General features: G+C 33.1%; 1 protein-coding gene and 1 long non-coding RNA gene across 5 annotated transcripts in view; one reads left to right on the top strand and one right to left on the bottom strand.

Moving 5' to 3' along the window:
- LOC111504358 (arrestin domain-containing protein 3) overlaps positions 1–20583 on the bottom strand; it is a 45590-nt gene that overhangs the window by 13566 nt on the left and 11441 nt on the right. For 2 of the 4 annotated variants that reach the window (XM_023158901.2, XM_023158902.2), the window contains exons 1-6: positions 18898–19050; positions 17531–17651; positions 14755–14901; positions 10223–10431; positions 4507–4689; positions 4262–4453 (exon numbers count right to left, since the gene is read on the bottom strand). In XM_023158901.2, the coding sequence (XP_023014669.2) occupies positions 4262–4453; positions 4507–4689; positions 10223–10431; positions 14755–14901; positions 17531–17636 (837 nt within the window). In that variant the 5' untranslated portion in view covers positions 17637–17651; positions 18898–19050. Of the gene's footprint in view, positions 1–4261; positions 4454–4506; positions 4690–10222; positions 10432–14754; positions 14902–17530; positions 17652–18897; positions 19052–20583 lie in introns of those variants that run through there. The other 2 variants (XM_023158899.2, XM_074172671.1) reach the window with 2 other exon arrangements.
- Positions 10324–19114, top strand: LOC111504360 (uncharacterized). The gene is made up of 2 exons (XR_012464869.1): positions 10324–10447; positions 18970–19114. It is a non-coding gene; the product is annotated as an uncharacterized lncRNA (long non-coding RNA).

The raw sequence follows: 20583 nt of genomic DNA, 5'->3' as shown, positions 1-20583 counted from the left end.
GTGTATTTCAAAGTCTTATGAAGATTTTGATAAATTATTTGGTGCAGAAGAATAAATGAAACTTAATAATACACTCCCTTTGATTTCTTTAGAATAATCAAACTGTTAATCAATAATTAATTAGTAGCCTATATTTTTAATATAAAGTAATAAGATAAGTAATTACACTTTATCAACTGGAACTTCGGAGATTTCGAACAATGTTATTTTCATTAGCCCACCAAGAAACTACATTTTGTTTTATGTACATTATTGATAGGTTATTTTTTATCTTCATTTCGAATAATATTAGATTTTTCAATTATCACTATGTACATACACGTCTCTACTCGAATATTATTTTTCAGGTACATTTTGAGTAATCAATACAGAATGATAGAATTTTTAGATATTTTAGAAAATCAGAAGAAAATTGAAACTCAAAAATATCATGATTTTCGGGCGTTTTTCGATGGAAAAGGGAATATGAAGAGTGCGTTGGCCGTTATTCATTTCAATATCAGAAGCATCAACAAAAATTTTGATGAACTCCTTATTTATCTAGAAGAGGTGAATAAGCATATGGACATAATAATTATATCGGAAACATGGAATCTCGAGTCGGTAAATGATTATTCAATACCAGGTTATTCAGCACATTACAACAATTCAAAGGTAAATCAGAATGATGGTCTATTGATGTACATCAAGGATTATATTATTGCTGATGTCGAAATAATGTCACTAACTGAAACCAAAATTAATACAAATTTCATTGACTATTGAAGGTATTGAGATTGGAATAACAGCATCTTATAAATTAGCCTCCATCGATACTCAAAATTATCTGAACGTCATAAAAGACTACATCTATGATTTGAAAAAAAATAATATTGACATATTTATAGGTGACATAAACATTAATTTGATGGATGAAAATTCCGGTTCTGTTAATGAATACCTCAACATCCTTGCTGAATATGGTTACTTCTCCTATATCAATAAGGCGACCAGGGTTACGTCTGATACACAAAGCATAATTGATCATATTTTCGTTCGTAAAAATAATGCGAACCATAACATACTATTGAGCCCGGTATTATTCAAAATCGATATCACCCATTATACCCATTATACTTGAACAGGAACAATGAAATCACCTTCTGAAAATGAATCAAATACATCTGCAAAAAATATAAATTTTAATTAATTACACAAATCATTAAAAGGGGAAAATTCGTTATATCTCCATTAACTCACATGATGAATTTGATCTATAAAAATGGTAAACTACCACACCAATTTAAAGAGTCAATCGTTACCCCCATATATAAAACAGGTAAGCGTGATGATATTGGAAACTATAGACCAATATCGGATATCAATAATTTTGCTAAAATATTTGAATAATCCTTAAAACGTAGCTTGTAAATTATCTCAATGCAAAAAAAATACTAACAGACAGACAGTTTGGTTTCATTAGCAACTCCAATACCGAAAAAGCAGTACCTACTAGATTTTGTACAAAAAATAATTGGAGCATTGGATAGATCAGAAAAATGTTTACCTATATTTCTAAACCTAGCTAAGACATTCGACACCGTTGATCACGACATGCTATTTAAAAAATTACATGGTTATGGTATACGTAGCCCAACATACAATATTTTGTAAGACTATCTATCACATAGGACACAAAAGGTCAAAGTTGAGTGAAGCAATGAAAATTAAAACAGGAGTACCACAGGAAACAGTTTTAGGTCCCATACTATTTCTTGTATATGTTCCATCAAAAATTTTGGCGGACGATACAGCACTGATATTCACAGGTAGTAATTGGAAGGAGGCATTTGAAAAATCAGAAAAGGTACTAAAAGATATCCAGATATGGCTTGATTACAACCTTCAGAGTCTGAATGTGAAAAAAAACTAAATTTATTACATTCACCCTATTACAGAACGATCAACCTGGAAATAACATAATTCATATACATGACAGAGACTGTACTAATACAACAAATTGCAATTGTGCTGTTAGAGAAAGAACGAAAATGATTAAGTATCTGGGAGTTATAGTGGATCGGCATATGAGGTCGGATGACCGCATAAACTATGTTGTAAAACGGCTCAGACTTTTAACAAAACAATTCTATGAATTGAGACACATTCTGGAATACAAAAATTTGATCACCATATACCAGTCTTTAGCAGAATCTGTAGTAAGATACTGTATTGCTGCCTGGGGTGGTACATTTAACAATTCTCTCAATACCCTCCAAATATTTCAAAATACAATCTTGAAAATATTATTCAAAAAACCTAAAATATTCTCTACCGAATGTCTGTATGAGGAAACGCAGTTACTGAAAACAAGAGAACTCTATATCCACCAATGTTTAACTTGGGTGTACACAAACAAACTCACACTTCAATCAACAAACAAAGAAAAACAAACAAGATTCGTTACTAGTTCTTCCATAAACATATCAACATTTAATAATAGTCACACACAGAGATGTATTTTCTATCACGGTCCAAAATTATTCAATCTTCTGCCAGTTAACATAAGAAACAATTTCAATCTCAATACATTCAAAAAATCAATCAAAACATTCATTATGTTTAATACCGAACTTCTCGATTTATTCGGCTAAACATAAACGATGTTCAGCAAGCTCTTCATCATTCCCAATGTTCATCAATTCTGTGAATTAATTAATCGAAATGTGTAATGTAAAAATGATGACCTATAAATAACTCTTGAAATCTTGAATTAACTGGTTTCGCAGTTGTGAAACTGCGGTGCTAAATATCTTATTTGACTTGAAAATGTGGATAGACGAAAACAAATCAGTTAGAGTCGTATTCTTAGATTTGCGACAGTCGAAACAGTTGCTAAAAAGAGATTACTTTTAAAACTACAATACTATGGAATAACCGACACAGTACTGAAATAATTCAGAGACTATTTGATTCTTAAACTCTTAAACTGAATAGGGAAAAGATGAAATGTCTCTTATTGAGTAATAAAACAGGTTATGAGGAAATCAAAAATAGAGGAATTAGTTCAAAGACTGCTAATGAGAATATTGAAAGTGTAACAGTGATGAAGTATTCGGGAATATTGATTTACTAAAGACTAACATTCAAAGGATATGCATTGAAAGTGATGAAAACTATCACCAATAAAGTCAATTTTCTGGTGAGAGTATCACCTAGCCTATCTAGATGGTCGAAAATTACAATTTGGAATACATTAGTTTTACCACATCTTACTTTCTGTTCTTCAATACTATTTACGGCTGATAAAAACGAGTTCGATCGATTTCAAAAGCAACAAAATAGAGCCATGAGAATCATTCTGGGGGTACCAAGAGACACGCCGATAATCAACATGTTGAGAGAATTGAAATGGATGTCATTAAAAGACTATGTGTACTATCAAACAGAAAAATAACATATAATGAAAATTATCATAATAATAATACCAGAATCAACTGAAATATCCATGTAGGAACCAAAAATAAGTGGTGTACTGAAAAATCTATATATCATGCAGGGATGTTGGCGTTCAATAATTTAGATCATGGTATCAAAGATTGTAATTCGATTGTTCAATTCAAGGGAAGGTTGAAAATGCACATAATGGGCGAGTGATTTTGATTTGATTTTATTGTTTTTTCTTGAGTTCAATAACTTCTTTACTATTCCAAGGTTTTTAAAGTGTTGTGTTTGTTGCTTTGTATGTGTATCAATACTTTTGTCTTACCTTTGTTGCCCACCTATGTATAGATATTTCATATGAGTGGTTGAAGTTTATTATTTGTGAATGTAACCATTCATATATATGTATATATTTCTAATTCATTGTTTGAGTACTTTTGACATTAGCCTAATGATAGTGTATATTAGCTTATGCTAAATAAAGGAAATAATCATACATAGTTTTGTAGTAGGACCCATTATTTGATGTACCGTGTACACAAAACGGATATTTTGTTTTGAAATGTTAGGACCGCGTTACCACTTCAAAACAGTATACGATCGGTTATCTGAATTTCCATCGTTTCAATCACTTTATAAAATATTTTGTTTACGCAATAATGTATTAAGGGCCACTTTTTTCTATAAAAAAATGTCTGCCTTCGACCTTTTGAAATTACATCTTAATTTACCTTCGTTAAGAAACCAGAAATTTAAGTTTCAGTTCATTTCTTGGCATTCTTCATGATCAAGTCCTTGTCAGAATAATTCTGTTAAACAATTCATCGATAGTTCTTACCTCGAGAGTGAAGTTTTGTTTAAACAGAGTGCATCGCTTGAAGTTATAAACAACCCCTGCTGTTGGGATCTGCAATTCAAGATCGTAAGTTCTCTCCCCATGCGCTCCTACTCCAGTGTCAGAAGTTGAAGACAAAAGTTCGGTATCAGATTTTTTTTTCATACTTGGAGAAGTCACTTTACAAATAATAACCTGAAAGTTGTCTATAATAACACTAAGGTATGAGTATCATTCTGAAATTTTACCGACTTCAGTTTCACATTGATTTGTTCGATATTCACGTTGGATAAATTTGATATGACAATTTTGATCCTGGATACTTCACCTAAAACAAATGCTTTTTTCTGCAGATGTACATCAAGGGTGATCGGACCACTAGCACAGCACCAACAGCAAATTGTTTTTTCGTCTTGGTATGAAACTGGTGCCTAAAAATATCATATTGTCTGGTGTCATTCAAAGCTGGAATCAAAATATTTAACGATTAAAAATTATTATCGATCGTATTTGATAATAACGAGATCATTACTAATTCTTCTCATATAACATGACAATAATCAGTTTCTCTTGTCCTGAAATGCATTAATATTTTAAACAATTAAGTTTGAATTCATATTTATAAACTCTATATTTACATTGAATTAATGAATGTTACCTACGAAACAAGAAAAGGTTGCTGTTGTTGATAAAAATTACAAAAACTGGGAAGAAAGAAAGGACTGAAATGAAAAATGGGTTTATTTAAAGGTAACAAAACGTTTTGGTCCTTCGAGACGGATATACTCGTATGTATCAATAAATGGATGAAGTGAAGTGGAGCGCGAGAATTGGTACAGGAATTAATAGTCATATGTCAGCGGAGTTTCTCTGGTAAGAAGACACACGCAGAGCTGATCGACTCTATGAGAGACAGAGTCTATCAAACTGTGAGATGAATCTTCACCTGGGTGCCAAAGCCACTACATCGTCGGCGATCCCAGGTCAGTGTTAATATGAGAAAAACGCGATTGCATTGGAGATGGAGAAGAGTAGACAAGAACTAGAAATGAAAAATAAAGGAACTTGAGAACCAGATGAGGCTACTACATATTTCAAGAGAACATCAGGCAGTTGGGATTGAAGCAGAAGAATTCAACGACATTCAAAATCAGGGGCTAGTGCTTGGTGAAGTTGCAGATAGCGTTGATGTTCAAAAGGCAACCAAGAGATGGGTGAATACTAAGCAATATTATATGGAAACTGAAGCAGGAGACACGACTGAAGGTGAGTTAATTGTTATTAATGTGAGCCATGTTGTCAATTTTCTGATGACATTGAATGTGTCAGACTATTTCTAATTTGATTCAAAATGTTAACCCTTCCACATCAAAATCGAAAAGGAACATTTGAAAAAGATTCTACAATGTTTGATGGGAACCCTGAAGACTGGCCATTGTTTCACAAGCATTTTCAACATATTTCAGACAAATGTGTATATAGCGAGAAAAAAACGATAATGAAACTGAGAAAATGCTTCTAGCTTCATGTGACGAAGGATCAATCCGTTATGGACAAATTGGGATTAACAGGAACTCAAGAATCACACTGTAGACGATGGGCGAGCGGGATCGTATCAAATTTGGATAATTACAAGATATTTGAATTTCGTATATCTGGCCTAACTGAAAACTCCAAGAAATTCAGAATTGTAGGTGCAAGAACACCTGAAAATCTATGCCTACCTTCCCAGGCAGTGAATATGAATTTCTGGCGAGATCAAACTCATCTTAGAAATGTACCGATTGATAATTTCATTTATGAAAAACCATTGCTTTTTATAGTTTGGATAACGCTGATCTAATTGCCTTCATGATCACCTTCCCGTAGCCACAAAATGTAAGTTGGGATGGACGATTCATTGACCTTGTTTCAATTCTGAGAAAAAAAGTGGTGCAGGGGTCCATATACTTCACATATTTGATCGAACTGAGGATCAACAACAACATAACCTGGTTAATGATTAATTCACAACAGATGCTGTCTGCCGGAGTACTCCCATTCAAAATAAAGATGATGCTGAGGATGCTAGGGCGATGGATATCATGTAAAAGACCTCTCAAAAGGTTGGCGATTGATTATTATGGAAAAGTAATAATATTGTTCGACCTGAGAGTAAAGGTAATGCTTCTCAAAGACTTTCATGCATGAAAAGGGCATTTTATAAAAATCCTGTATTTGCTGAAGCTTATTGTTCCAAAATAGATTCTTACGTGCAAAAAGGTCATTTGAGAAAGCTGCCACCTGAAGAAGCAATGATTCAGACCTCACATACTTATTATCTTCCACACTTCGCTACTATTGATCCCAGCAAACCTAACAAAGTCAGACCGGTATTTGAAGCGGCAGCAAAAGCCAATGAAACAAGCCTGAACAGCAATCTCATTCCAAGACCGGATTTGTTGGAATTATCAGTTGCTATATCATTGAAATTCAGGCAGAGGAGAATTGGATTCTGTGGAGATATTCGTGAAATGTTTCACCAGGTTGAGATACAAAAGTGAGACAGAGATGCCCAACGTCTGCTTTGGAGGAACTTGGACCCTGGAAGAGACTCTGATGTGTACGAAATGAATGTGATGACATTTGGAGTCACGTGTTTGCTATCCTGTATCCAATACATCAAAAATAAAAATGCAAGGGGAAAGTAATGCACAGGAATGAAAGGGGAAGCAATATTGAGCAAGTTCTATGTAGACAACTACCTGGACCCAACAGATTCAGAAGAAGAGGACCTGGAAACACTTTTTGAAGTTGTACGAGTTCAACGTCTCAGGGGATTCGAGGTAATAAACTGGTCACACAACTCTTCGAGGATAATTGAACATTTAGGGAAAAATTTGGTAGATACAAAATTTTTGACACTCAACTCTATGCACAAAGAATTCTCGGAGTATAATGGGACTTCAAAGAAGACAAAATATTCGACCCACTTGGATTGGTTTCATGGTTCACCATAGGTATTTCTACAAGATATTTGGAGAGATGGATGGATGACGTAATTCCAAAAAACATACATGAAATTTGGAGAAGATGGACGGAAGATTTAAAGAGGATTTCAAAAATTAGTTTTCAAAGATGTTACTCCTTGTTTATTCCCAAAACTGAATGATATTCTATGATGCCAGCGAAAAGGTATTTGCAGCCATAGCTTATTTGAGTAAAATTTGGGGTTCAATTAGTTACTGGAAAATCTAGAGTTGTACCCATAAAAACACCTTCTATTCCTAGGCTAGAGAAAGAAGCGTTGGAGATAGAAATTCACAGAGTGTGGTTGTGACATGTGTGCTGAATTTGATAAGGGAGATGACAGAAAATATAAACAATTCGTGGCACATAGATTAGGCAAAATTCAAGAACGAACAGGCACTAAGGATGCCACTGAATTCCGTCATATTGCTGACACAGCTACAAGGAACTTTAATAAAACAAATTCAGTCTTTACAAAACAATTGATTTTTGTACTTGAATTTTTGAGTGAAACCGATGAACATATTGGGCTGAAGAAATTATAAATGGAAAAAATGAGAAAACAGAATCGATCTGAAAGAAATACAGGAAACGAAATTGTAGTTCGTAGAAGAAATTGTTATGACGTTGAAATGTGCACCTTTACCAGACTATAGAAAGTTTTCTAATTGGCTTCACCTCATCAGGATTATTGCGTGTTTTGTAGATTCGTGAATGAGTTGAAAGATGAAGTCAAGAAGGAAAAATTTTAAAAATTTCATCAGTTTCTTACAGTTGAGGAGTTGAAAGAAGCAGAAAAACACTGCTCCAAGCTGTCGCAAGGAGGAAGCTTTTCTGAAGAGATTGCACAGAAAGAGAGACAAAAAACCGTGGATAACAGAAGTAGTAACAATATAAGATATTGAGTCAAATGTAGTTGAAGAATAAAGGTTCGGCTAGCTGGACGGGCTGAATATTAATTTTTTGTCTGTTTCACAATATTTCTTTATCAGTGTGGTGCGTTCATGGGGTTAGGTGAGATAGTGAGTGGTTTTGCAAACCGACTTTTGAAAACTTTTTTTGAGATCAATTACCCTAATACCAAACTGATATTTTTGCACTCGACGCGCGTTTCGCTAACAAGGTTAGCATCTTCAGGAGAAGAAAATTGATAGTGAATCTAAAGACAAGAGTTAGCTATTTATATACCTAAAGTTTTTTAGTCCGATGTGGACTTTGTTTGTTAAATGATGATTATCCTAATTGATTTTTCGGTAATAGAGAACCACTACCTGTTCAATCGGATGGGCATAATGGAATCGACACGCATTGTTCAACTCCGACAAGAATATTTGAGGCGAATGAAAAGCTTCCGATAATCCAGCAGACATATAATCTACCTCGACGAAACTTGGTTTGGCACCCATGATGTTGTCAAATATGGCTGGGTAGACGAAACCAAGTATTGTGCTTTGAACACACCTTCTTCAAGGGAAAAAAGTGTTATAATTTTGCATGCCGGGAATGAAAGTGGTTTCATACGTAACGCTTTGCTTCTGTCGGCCAAAAATATAAAAGATTCGTCTGCTGATTACCACGAAGATATGACTGCTTTATTCGAAACCTGGATCAGTGAGCAGCTTCTCCCAAATATTCCTCCAAACTCGGTTATTGTTATGGATAAGGCTTCGTATCATTCTCGGTTATTGACTACAATACCAAACAATAACACATAAAAAGTAGATATTGTTGATTTCATGCGAAATCATGACATGGAAATACCCGAAAAGACTCCAACAAAAAAGGTATTACTGGCGACCATATAACAACGTAATTTCAAAAAAGAGTATATTATTGATTCGATGTGTGAACACGTGGTCATATTCTCTTACGTTTGCCTCCATACTATTGTGTGTTCAATCCAATTGAAATGGTTTGGGCCACAATGAAAGAAAGCTTGCGGAACTTTGAATGCTGTAGTGCTTGACAATATAAGGCGAGTGGTGAATGAAGTAGGTAATAGTGATGTGTGGAAGAACTGTTTGGAAAAACTGTGTGGCCCACAATCCGATCATTATTCAACCCGATGATGATTCCACCTCATCCGAATATAGCAATTTTGTTGGCTTCTATTATTTTGTGAATATATGTTTGTTCCCATTGCATTTTAGAGTTTTCGACTCGGAAATCAACTACCTTAAATTTCGTAGTTTTTCAGAATTACCCATGGTGGAAAAATGCAGTTGAGATAACTTTTTCAAGGGGTGATCAATTGCTATAATTGTAAGGATAAGTAACTGAAAAACTACCACTGGAAAAATAATATGCCGACGCCTATGTCGAGGCGGCAATTCCTTCTCTGTGTTGTTCCAATTGGTATTGGAATTATATACACTCGTTTCAGCTGGGAGGACTGATTCAGCAAGTTATTTGTCACTGCAAACAAGAATATCTCATATCCTAAGTCCCAATTTATTTCTTCGGCGGCTCCCGATATGGAGGGAGTTTGGGAACGATCAGTTAGATCAATGAAAAAGGTACTTAGAAAAGCTATACATATACAGTATCTCACAGAGGAAACCCCTCTCACTCTATGAGAAAATTCCAGAAGAAAAATAATGAACTGAAAATAGTATGAAGCTCACTCAAAAATGGAGTACGGCGTGATTGGCAGAAAAGTATGGTGCAGCGGTCAATGATTACTAGGTTTCTACATCTCCGTAGAACTTAATTAGTTTCCAAAAAAATATCTTTTTTGGACTGATTTTACTTCATTTCCAACATCTCAGAGTAATGGCAATGGTGATAGATACGTATATACGAGTAGAGGCAATTCCATATAAACAATGTTTCGAGTGATAATGTTTCTATGTAGCCGTTAAGATTCTGATCTTTCATGAACGTTGACTTGTTTACCAGGACCAATAGTTGTTATGAATTATATGATAATATTACATTCAAATAGACATTATTTACCAAATGCAATTCTGATTTGATTGGGTTAAAATCTATGCGTGAGATGACATCAAAATGTCGTATCTCCACATAATCCATACCAAATGGTACGTCCACGATGGCTTTGATGAAGTATTTGATATGGCCGTAAATCCCCTGGAAGCTCGCTGGCAAATTTGTTGGTAAGGTGAAAGTGAATGGATATTCATATCGGCCAGGAGCCACAGTTGCTGAAAATAATAGTAGGTATTACATTACTACATATTTGATCTCTTCAAATGTGATTCTTTATTCGGGAAATTTTCTAAAAAAATAGAAGTTGCAAATATGCCTCACTTGGACTTGTTGAACCGATTGAATTCAATAGATTTACCAATAGATATACCAACGGAAGACTTTCACATGAGTGTATTATAAGTTGTCAAATAAGCGAACAAAGTAATGAAAACAAAAACGATATTTCAATGAAGAATTGATTCATTGAAGATTCACTGAAGATATTTTATGTCGAGAAAGGTTAATGCATGCTGTAAAATAATCCTATGAAAATCAAAAGATAAATAGATAAGTATTATTCTGATCATTCCCATATTATTTCAATCTAAGAGCCACTAGTAGACAGCTTTTTCAGCCTATTGGGCATCGTCAATAGCGGGCAGGCGGTCCTCGATTGACGACAAAATGTGAATAACCAAGAAAAGCACTTGATAAAAATAACTGTGTAAACGCAAGCGAGACATAAGTGGAACCACCTATTGGTGTGACATCCAAGTCAACTTGCCAAGTTTATGTCAGAGTTGGTGGTTTGACCAATCAACCGACAACTGTTTGTAAGGGCAATAAAGATTATTTATTTATGTTTACCAAATGTACATTGTAGTGCAAGAAGCATACATAAACAACTGTTTGTAAGGGCAATAAAGATTATTTATTTATGTTTACCAAATGTACATTGTAGTGCAAGAAGCATACTTGAGCTTTGATTAGCTTAAAAATAAACCCAAAGAAATATTTTACGTGCAATCTCAACGAAATTGTTGGATTATAGAAATTATGTAGGACATGACAACAGGAAATATGCATAAAAAATGAAATGACCTGATTTTTTTTCCTGAGCTTTTAAGGTCCTAGTATTACACTCAATTCGTTATTTTCTAATTTAATATGTATTTAATTATTTAAAACATAAATCATAAAGTGAAAAATTTACGAGCGAAATTCAAAGGTCATACGGCATGTCCTGTCAGTCACCTGTGATTTATTTTCATACATTCAGGTTGTGTTGGAGAGAAAAATTGGTTGTATTGCTATCCTAGCATAGTTTTCCAATATTTTAATGTCAAGAAATACTAAGCGTCATCAACAGCAATAACGGACAACGGTTTTGTGAAAGCACAGTCGGATAATCTTCCAAAAATAGATACATTCATGATAACCATATATTTCGCGTCAAACCCGGATTTTACATCTGCTGAGGTTAAGGGAGTAGAAGCTGCAAGGTAATTATTGTTAAACATGGTATTTTCAATCTAGTAAATCTGTTTTTATGCATACATGCACTTATAAAATTATTTCCCTTAATATAACCTCGAATGGTTATGAACTTTAAGGGTATGAAACTTTATCTGGTGTACTTTTCATAGTGTTCGCACACATTGGTACCATGCAATATCTATAAAATGGCTTTTTTTCTTCTTTCATGATCATTACGCGATATTTGAACTAAAACATCTTGTTAACTATCAAACTAACTCTCAATATAAACAATAAACTGACAGGACGTGCCCTATGATGTCACGCCTCGAGCGCGCGAGAAATAGGAGCGTTTGAACTTGTCAAATTAAACCAATATTCTTAAGATTTTATGAAAAAATTATTACTACTCTAACAGCTATGATTATTTTTTTTTCTATATCAAAATGAAGTGAATATTGAATAAAAAAAATTGAAAAAGTGTCTGCATATTCCCTATTGTAGGGGCAAGGGCGCTAAAAACTGTACAACCTTACCTTACCTTACCTTAAAAATTAGTTTATACCTTAAAAAAATTTAAATCCGTAACTAGTGATGAGTTTTATTTCTCTTGGACACAGGTAATAGGTATTAAAGCATTTTTTATTTCAATTTCGATTTTGATTGCTGTTTCAGTTAGATCTTTCTTACACCGAAGAGAGTTGATTTACCCTATTGATTTAAGCGTGGTAATAGCTTTGATTTCAATGTGTTTTTTCATAATGTTTCATAATGTTCGTTTTTGATATTGTTTCGAATCAGAAACATTTGCAGCGATGTCCGATATATCTTTATTGTTTAAACAACATAAAATATGATATTCATTTCAGAAATGCAGTTTTGCGTGACTTTTTTGAAAAAATTCTTCATATATCAATCAATACATAGATTCATCAAATAATCATATCATCAAATCATAAATTTGGTTGGAAATATACTGTTCTTGATGGATATGATTATGATGGAGCGGAAGAGAGAAATCGTAAATCCATAAATTATAGGTCAATGGATCATTTATTTGAAGAAGACATGCCTACAAAGAAAAATATTTTTCGACCCCATTTTTTAGGAAGTTTAAGAGCATTTTTTTCTATTATTGTACTCTTTCAATATATTTTATTTTGTGGGAAGTAACGAACATACTTGTATAGTGTTTTCATAGATATGCAAAATGACAATTCTATCCTAAATTATAAAACCAGCGGGTATTTGAGAGGGATCTGAAGTAATTATTTCAAATACCCGTGTTTTTTTTAAGTGAAAATAATGCTTATTTGCTCGCAAATGGTCTGAAAATTCATTTCAAATTTTCAAAAGTACATTCATTAATAAACAAAACAATATTTTGGTTTCCAGTAATAAAATCCGCCACTGTTTCACAAAATTAATTTTTCTGTTGAAATCGTCGTTATAAAGCTGTTGAAGAGTTTTCATTTTATACGTGTGATAACTGCTATTGTGATAGTTAACGAAAAATATAATTTTATTCATAAAGATCGGGGTCGGAGGAGTAAGCGTTGAATTTAATTTATGGTTGGTGATCTTTGGCGGCATCATGAATGGTTATGTTTCGTTCAAAGTAGACCAAACAAACGTATCCTGTTGATAAATTCTACTACTGGCAACGCGAAAATGCAAGCTATGAGTTTGCAATTCAGCTTCGTGGACAGGAAGTTCGGCCATATCTAAATAGGTGGGCCTGAAATTTTGTTTAGAGTAAAAACTGACAAATGACTTTGATGAAAAGAAGATATAGGTCTTGTGTAGGAAGGGTTGTGGAAAAGGGAGGAGTGTTACGGATAGTTTTTCGGACTTGGGAATACTAAGGAATCGGTTAATTGGGACGGTGGCGATAGGACAGTTGCGAAAGAGGGGTCGCGAAACGGTCGCGAAAGTCAGTAGCGAAAGAGGGTTGCGAAAAAGGATTTTGCGGAAGGGGTCTTTGCGATAGAGTAGTTGCGAAATGATTCCTTTGCGATCGAGAGTTAATTTGGGAGAGTCGCGAAAGGGAGTTACAAAAGTCAGTTGTAGAAGAGGGTCGCGACAAGGGACTTTTCGAAAAGGGATTTTGCGATAGTGGAATTACGGTAAATTGCGGGCAGTGAGTTAATTGTGGTGGGGCACCCACAACAGATATGTATTTCACACGGATACCATACCAGAGAGGGAGACCAGAACCCAGTATAGTATCGTGAGTACACACGGGTTTGAAACTAAAAAAATAGTACGGCGGCCAGACAATTTCAAATAATCATTTCGGAATTTCCACAAAACTCGAATTAAATAATTTAGGTTTTCGTGTAAGTGGGACTTCTACCTTAGGAGAGAATATATAACATTTCACAAGTTGATAAAGAGATAATTTTTGTTTGACAATCAGCTATTTGAGACGTGCTTTCTTGTAAAATTTTGATCTTACTTTTCGAACATTTTTGCATACTGTTTTGTTGGACTTTCATGTTATATTTTATACAGTTCATTGTTTATGGTCTATAAACACACCCGTTTATTATTTTTATTGGTTTTGTAATATAAGCGGAATCTGAAGCTTGTTGTATTTTAATGGCTCACTATTCGAGCAAGTTCCACAAAACTTCAAGGTAGTTGAAAGGCCTTTAGCCTTAAGTATTAGTCTCCTACCTCGTTCCGGAGTGGAACTTGGGAGGAAAACCATCTCAAGAAGGTACACGGTGTAGTTAGGTTTCAAAAAGACCGGCCCTCGTGCGTTCGGCACGAACCCTACAGTTTTTTCGGACCTGCCTTGATATCAAAAATTTTATGTGGAGAAATCTGCATCTGGTGACAGCTGCTGCCAAATTAATAATAATAACAATAGATAAAACCACATATGAATACAATGCATATACGAGTTTATTACATACGTATAAAATTTCGTGATACTCACCTTCGACTCAAGTCATAATTTAAAATATCAAATGCCAGTTATTGTGAGAATCGTTAATTAATGTACAAAGTTCTATTATAATCTGGGTCAAGAGCCGATTTCTTCTAATTCTTTCAGATCCCATAAAGTAACTTACTTTTTCCAAGGAGCATGATATCTATTTCCAAAAACTTGTTATCGCCGCTGTAGGTGACATCTCTAGTTTTTGATTCCCCGTTTTCAGTGTAACTTTCACTCTCACTCCAAGAAGTATATTCTCTACCTATAACTATCAGCTTCAGCCCTGCGAAAAGATATCTAGATAACTGTATGCAAATGAATAATTGATTACCGGTTGACTTTCAAAGATACTTTTTTATTGCTGTACAGTATTAATCCAAATAGAACAATACAAATTACTTGAGAATAACTTCTATACTGTTCATTCTTTTTACAGGGTGATTGAAAAGGAGATATTTTCAGAACATTCGTCTCTTCCAATGACATAAAGTCGATAAGAGGAGGCAAGGCAAGTGTCTTGCCCCGAAAGTTCAAAGTACACCATTGAGGACAATATTATTCTATGTCAGTGACATTATATATCAATACTCTTTCAAATATTACGTTCATACGTTCGTATGAATGAAAATGTTTCAATTTCGTAACGAATGTAGTACAGACAGAATAGGAAAAAGTAGTTCAGTAAATGGTAAAGGCTTTCGCGGCCGATGTTTTCAGTGTCACTATCAGCAGCAAGGGTCTATCGCATACCGTGCACTTGTAGAAATAGTCTGGGTCACAAGATCCTTTTTTTGAAACTTCTGTCCAAGGGCACCGAAAATTATGGTCCAGGATTCGGAATAACCCCTAGCAACTTTTTGAAAAATTCCAAAAGGGGCTCGAAAAAATTGCAAAACTTATAAACAATTTAGTAAAAAAAGGAGGTGTTTGGTTTTTTGCAAAAATCTCGGAAAATATTGAAAATATCCGAAATTTGAAAAAAGATCTTCAAAGAGAAGGACATCTCCTAAAAAAAATCTCACATCTCGGAACTCTATCATTAATATTTATAATTCTAATTTAGAGGTGAACATAGCGCTAAAAGCGGGCGATGTGCGTCCCGCGCTTTGAACAATAAAAATTATCATCAAGAAAAAATAATTCATACCTTCTAGGTATGAATAAACAGAAATCCATCCCGTGATTTTTTTATTAGATAGACTCTAGTTGATTAACTAATTTTTACAAGTTTTAAATTTACATAAAACCCCTAATAATTTATAAACGAAAACCCTCAAATTTTTTTCATTTCTTGGAGCTTTCCTCGAAAGTCTTCAAAGAAGATTTCTATTGAAAAATTGAAAATTTTTGATTTTCCACTTAATTATTAACAATTTATTCAAATGTATTCGCATTCTTGTTATTTAAAGTTACATAAAAATGATTTTTCATAATTTTTAGCCCTATTTTTTCAAGAAATTGTTATAAACAGATGTGTTTTTATAAAATATTTGATTTTTTTAAATGAAATCGTTTCTTAAAAACATTGTTTGTTGCCTAAAAATGCATTTGTTGATTAACAATTTTTTTGCTATTAAGGAACGATTTTTTTATCATAATTTCTATTTCTCTTTGATATTTTGGAAAAAAAAATTAATTCATATTTTCTTTATTCATTCAATAAACAATTTGCTTAAAGAAGAAAAGAGCATTGAAATTTTCTATGTTTTTTACCACTTTTATTTGTAACTAACGTTACTGCAGTTTCGTCGTATAGAGACATTTGCAAACTTATACATTAAACCTTATAGGACGAAACTGCAGTAACGTTAGTAACAAATAAAAGTGGTAAAAATCATAAAAAATTTCAATTCTCTTTTCTTCATTTTGATTTCCTACCACGTAGTAACACCAAACCAACCAAAACACCAGCTGAGAAATCCTATATTCCTAGATTACCCCATTCGTTCACGAAATTTTTCACGGAAATTGAAGGTCTCTCTCTTCTCGAAATAAGGCAACTAATGCAGTTCCTTCCAAAATAGTTTCAAGTGTCTGGCGCTGTAACGCCTTACAGCGTCAGTCTGTTTGGCTTCCCTGTATCTCATGCATACGTCAGCGTCTGACAGAAGCTTAGTGATAAGTGTCCGATAGACATATACTGTTAACAGTATTCTTTCGGGAAAGAAAGTTTTTGGCTTTCTACTACTCCATCTGATACAAAAAAATGGATGAGAGAATCTTCCAAAGAAAGGAAGGAATAATCAATTTGAAAATAAATAACTCTATACATGGATGTGTAGATCATGCAAAGAAGTAACTTTCAGACACAAACTGAAAGAAAGTCCTCCTGAAACAGCTACTTTCATATAAACATTGAATTACACGAAAGAAAAAATTCTTTCGAAACAAATACTTCTATATGAACACTGAATTATACAGAAGATACTTTCCTCTATTCAGTTTGATTATCGAACATTCGTGGAGGAATAAGAATCAGATATCAATTAATCACTCCTAAAAATATAACCCTTTCAAATCAGTATTCTTTCATTATATGAAACGTGGTTTAAAAATGATGATACTAATTTTGTGTATGTACATTATTAGTATCATTATTTATTCCTTCAATAGTGTAACAATTGGTTTATTGTACCTACTATACACAAAATAACCAATAGAAGATTTTATTAATGAATAACATTTCCTTGCATTATCATATTAATATACATTGAATTTAAGTAATAACCTTAACTTTTCTCAAGTTAAACGATTTAAATATTAAATAGTTCAACTTAGATTGGTTTAAGTTATGACTTCTGTCAGGCGTTCCAAAACGCACCCGTTTTTTATTTATAAAAGCGTTACCTGAAACTCAATTTTGAAGACATATATTTACGACAAAATGTGTCTGTGTGGAATACATATTTTACCTCGAATATTTTTGTTGGATTGAAATGTACAGACCACATGTCCAGATATAGTACTTCCAGAAAAGCAGGTGCCACCAAAATTTTGTAAAATTAGGCGACAAGACATTTTAGAAACGTGAGGCTGCAAAAAATAACAGAAATCAGGATTGAATTGATAGATGATGCTATATAAAGAATATTCTCTGTAGTTTGTAACCGAATATAATTTCTCAATTTGAAGGGCAAATTGAATATTGTTTCTACTGATTTGGTTCATTATTCCTCTGAAAAATTTATTGTGACATGTGATGAATTTCACTAGCAGTTAATATCAATTGATTGTCGGGGAATATACTTTTTGATTTAATTATTCATTGATAATTTGAAATGAGATGAAGATTTATTGAAACATATCTCACTTTCATTCAAAGAGAGTTGAATTTTCTGATTTTTGTCGTAGAAGTAGAAACTTGTGCGAACTGAAGGTTAACGGGGTATTGGCTTTGAACGTTTGATTCCTAGCACATTCAGTTTAATAAAAAATATTGGTAAAAGAAGTTAACAAAATAAGAAATTTTTTGTCACCTGTATGTTCATATAAACATTTTCTTCTCACTCTCGTCACAATTTTTTCTCGCTCACTTGTCAATGTCCAGATAAAAATGTGAATGAATAATCAAAATCATGTTAGTGTACAGAGAGGATAAGAATAATGTGAAAAAGTACGAAAAAATTCATGAAGAGGTCCAACACGTAAGAAACTGAACTTTTTATAGAATTTGAATGAGGTGGCTCTTTGACTATGCTTATCAAGTTGTTGTAAAGATGAGATACACTTTTTGGTAGATAGTTGATAGTCACTTCGGTTATCAACAGAATCATGATCTCTTTTTTATCTGGAACGTTATTTTCTGAAAAACAGCGATCAGTTGCCCATTCATTGAATGTACTGATAAATATTGTATTGTTAACTGTGATTGAATTGCATCTGAGAAAGCGATTTTTTTTTTATTTCAATGTTTTTCAATGTCCCATTTTTAGTTTAATTTTCTCTGTAACTTTCAGTTCAGTTTTGATATCCATTTTGTTACGCCTCTGCCTCTGAGTTCATGTGTTTTGTACAAAGATGTGACGTCACTTTCTGTGCCGTCAACTGAATGTGAACTATTACTATTTAAGTGAGAAAAAGGATAGAAATTATTCAGTCTAAGCTGGAGATTTCGACATTAATATATAATTCTCTCATCCCTGTCCCCAATTCATTTGTTCATATAATAGATAATGGTGACAATGTTGAGGTTATGTGTATATGATTAATGTTGTTTATTTGTTTCTGAACATTCTCATGATAACAAAGCAGTTGAACAGTAAATTAGTGGCTAACTCACCTTTTTGAAGCAAATTTTCAAATTATTATTCTCAACCGTTCAGTTAATTGAAAACTGTCGATACACTTTTAGATAATGAGATACCTATCCGAGTTGAAAGTTGGAATGTTTGGAATCAAGAGGAATGAAGACTGGGAAAACCGGATGGGTTGGTGTTATTTTTAATGTATAATCGGTGATGTTCTTCGAATTTCTGTAATATATTCTTTCGCAAAAATATTTTTACATGCACTTAAATCTCGTTCAATTGAATTTTTCAACTCAAATAATATAAATGACAGACAAAATGCATCATACTTATCACGTAGATAGAATGCAATGTGTCAAAGTTGATAATGCTACAAATCATTACCGTAAAATTTGAGTAAGTGTCCCGCAGGGCACAATGTTAGGGCCAATTCTGTTCCTTGTTTATATAAACTTGACATAAAATTAAAATTTTAAAGGACATTTATCTCATATGCAGATAATATATCGATAATGCACATTGGTGAAACTTGGCAACAAGTATATGACAACAGTAAAGGCGGACTTTCTGAATTACAAATATTGTTAAATGGAAATCGTCTTCATTCAAATTTAAACTAAAAAAAATCATAACTTTTACATTGCAATTGATATCTTGAAAATATTTTAAAGAAAGAATTATGTAGATGATTTATAAAGCACTATGCACACCATATACTGAGAGCCAATTCCATGAGTCGAGAGTATAATAGTTTGATAAAATCCCTAGATTGAGCTTGGGGTATAAAGAATATGTATTGAGATTGTTTACAGAAAAAAAGCATAATATATACTTTTCAAAATACAAATTTTAGCATTCAATCGGCCTCAAACTGTATAAACGCTGCCTAGATTTCAATTATTTTATCGTTTTTACCACAAATCATCGATGAAAATCCCTCTCAACCATACCAATCTTGATGGTGATCAATATTCATATGCAGATGACACTGTATATGTAGTGGATGGAGATAACTGGGATGAGACAATATCGAAGGCTGAAGTTGGCGTGTCAATTTTGAAACATAACTTGAGTTAAGACTTGCTCACACTTTCAACCATTTTCCAAAATGCAATTGCACTCTTAAATTAAACAGAACTCCAAAAATAAAATATTTAGGAATTCATATAGATTGTTGCCTGAAGTGGAAAAAACATTCACTTGAATCAACAAAAAAATTAAGAAAATATCTTTATAAGTTCAGACTTCTGAGAAATATATTTGAAGTGAAAACACTTGATATTTATCATGCATTATTTTCCAATATTGTACCCTACGGAATTATAGCCTAGGGTGGTGCATATGAAAATTGATTAAAATCTGTTGAATCTATTCATAAATATGCAACAAAAATCATTTTTATTAAACCTTTCAGATTTTCATCAAAAGTTATATTCAGAAAATATTTCATTTTAAATCTCAGATAAACATTTTACAAAATCAGTACCATCTATATAAAAAAACATTTTGCAAATACTGCGAATACAAATACGTAATAGAACATCACAAGATCAAAGACCAATAAATGCTTTCAAATTGTTGAGTGTATAGTCTACATTCAATGCAACAACACTGCATATGTATTGGTTGTAAAATATACAACGAGAAATTAAAAAGTTGAGCACAACAGCATTTAAAAAAACATTACACAATTGGATATTCGATAATACTGAGAAACT

This window comes from Leptinotarsa decemlineata, unplaced genomic scaffold (genome assembly GCF_025532065.1).
Source record: "Leptinotarsa decemlineata unplaced genomic scaffold, Ldec_3_MD MMD2_tig00000133_RagTag_RagTag, whole genome shotgun sequence".
In the NCBI taxonomy this organism is placed as follows: Eukaryota; Metazoa; Arthropoda; class Insecta; order Coleoptera; family Chrysomelidae; genus Leptinotarsa; species Leptinotarsa decemlineata.
This window is presented reverse-complemented; position numbering and strand designations above follow the sequence as displayed.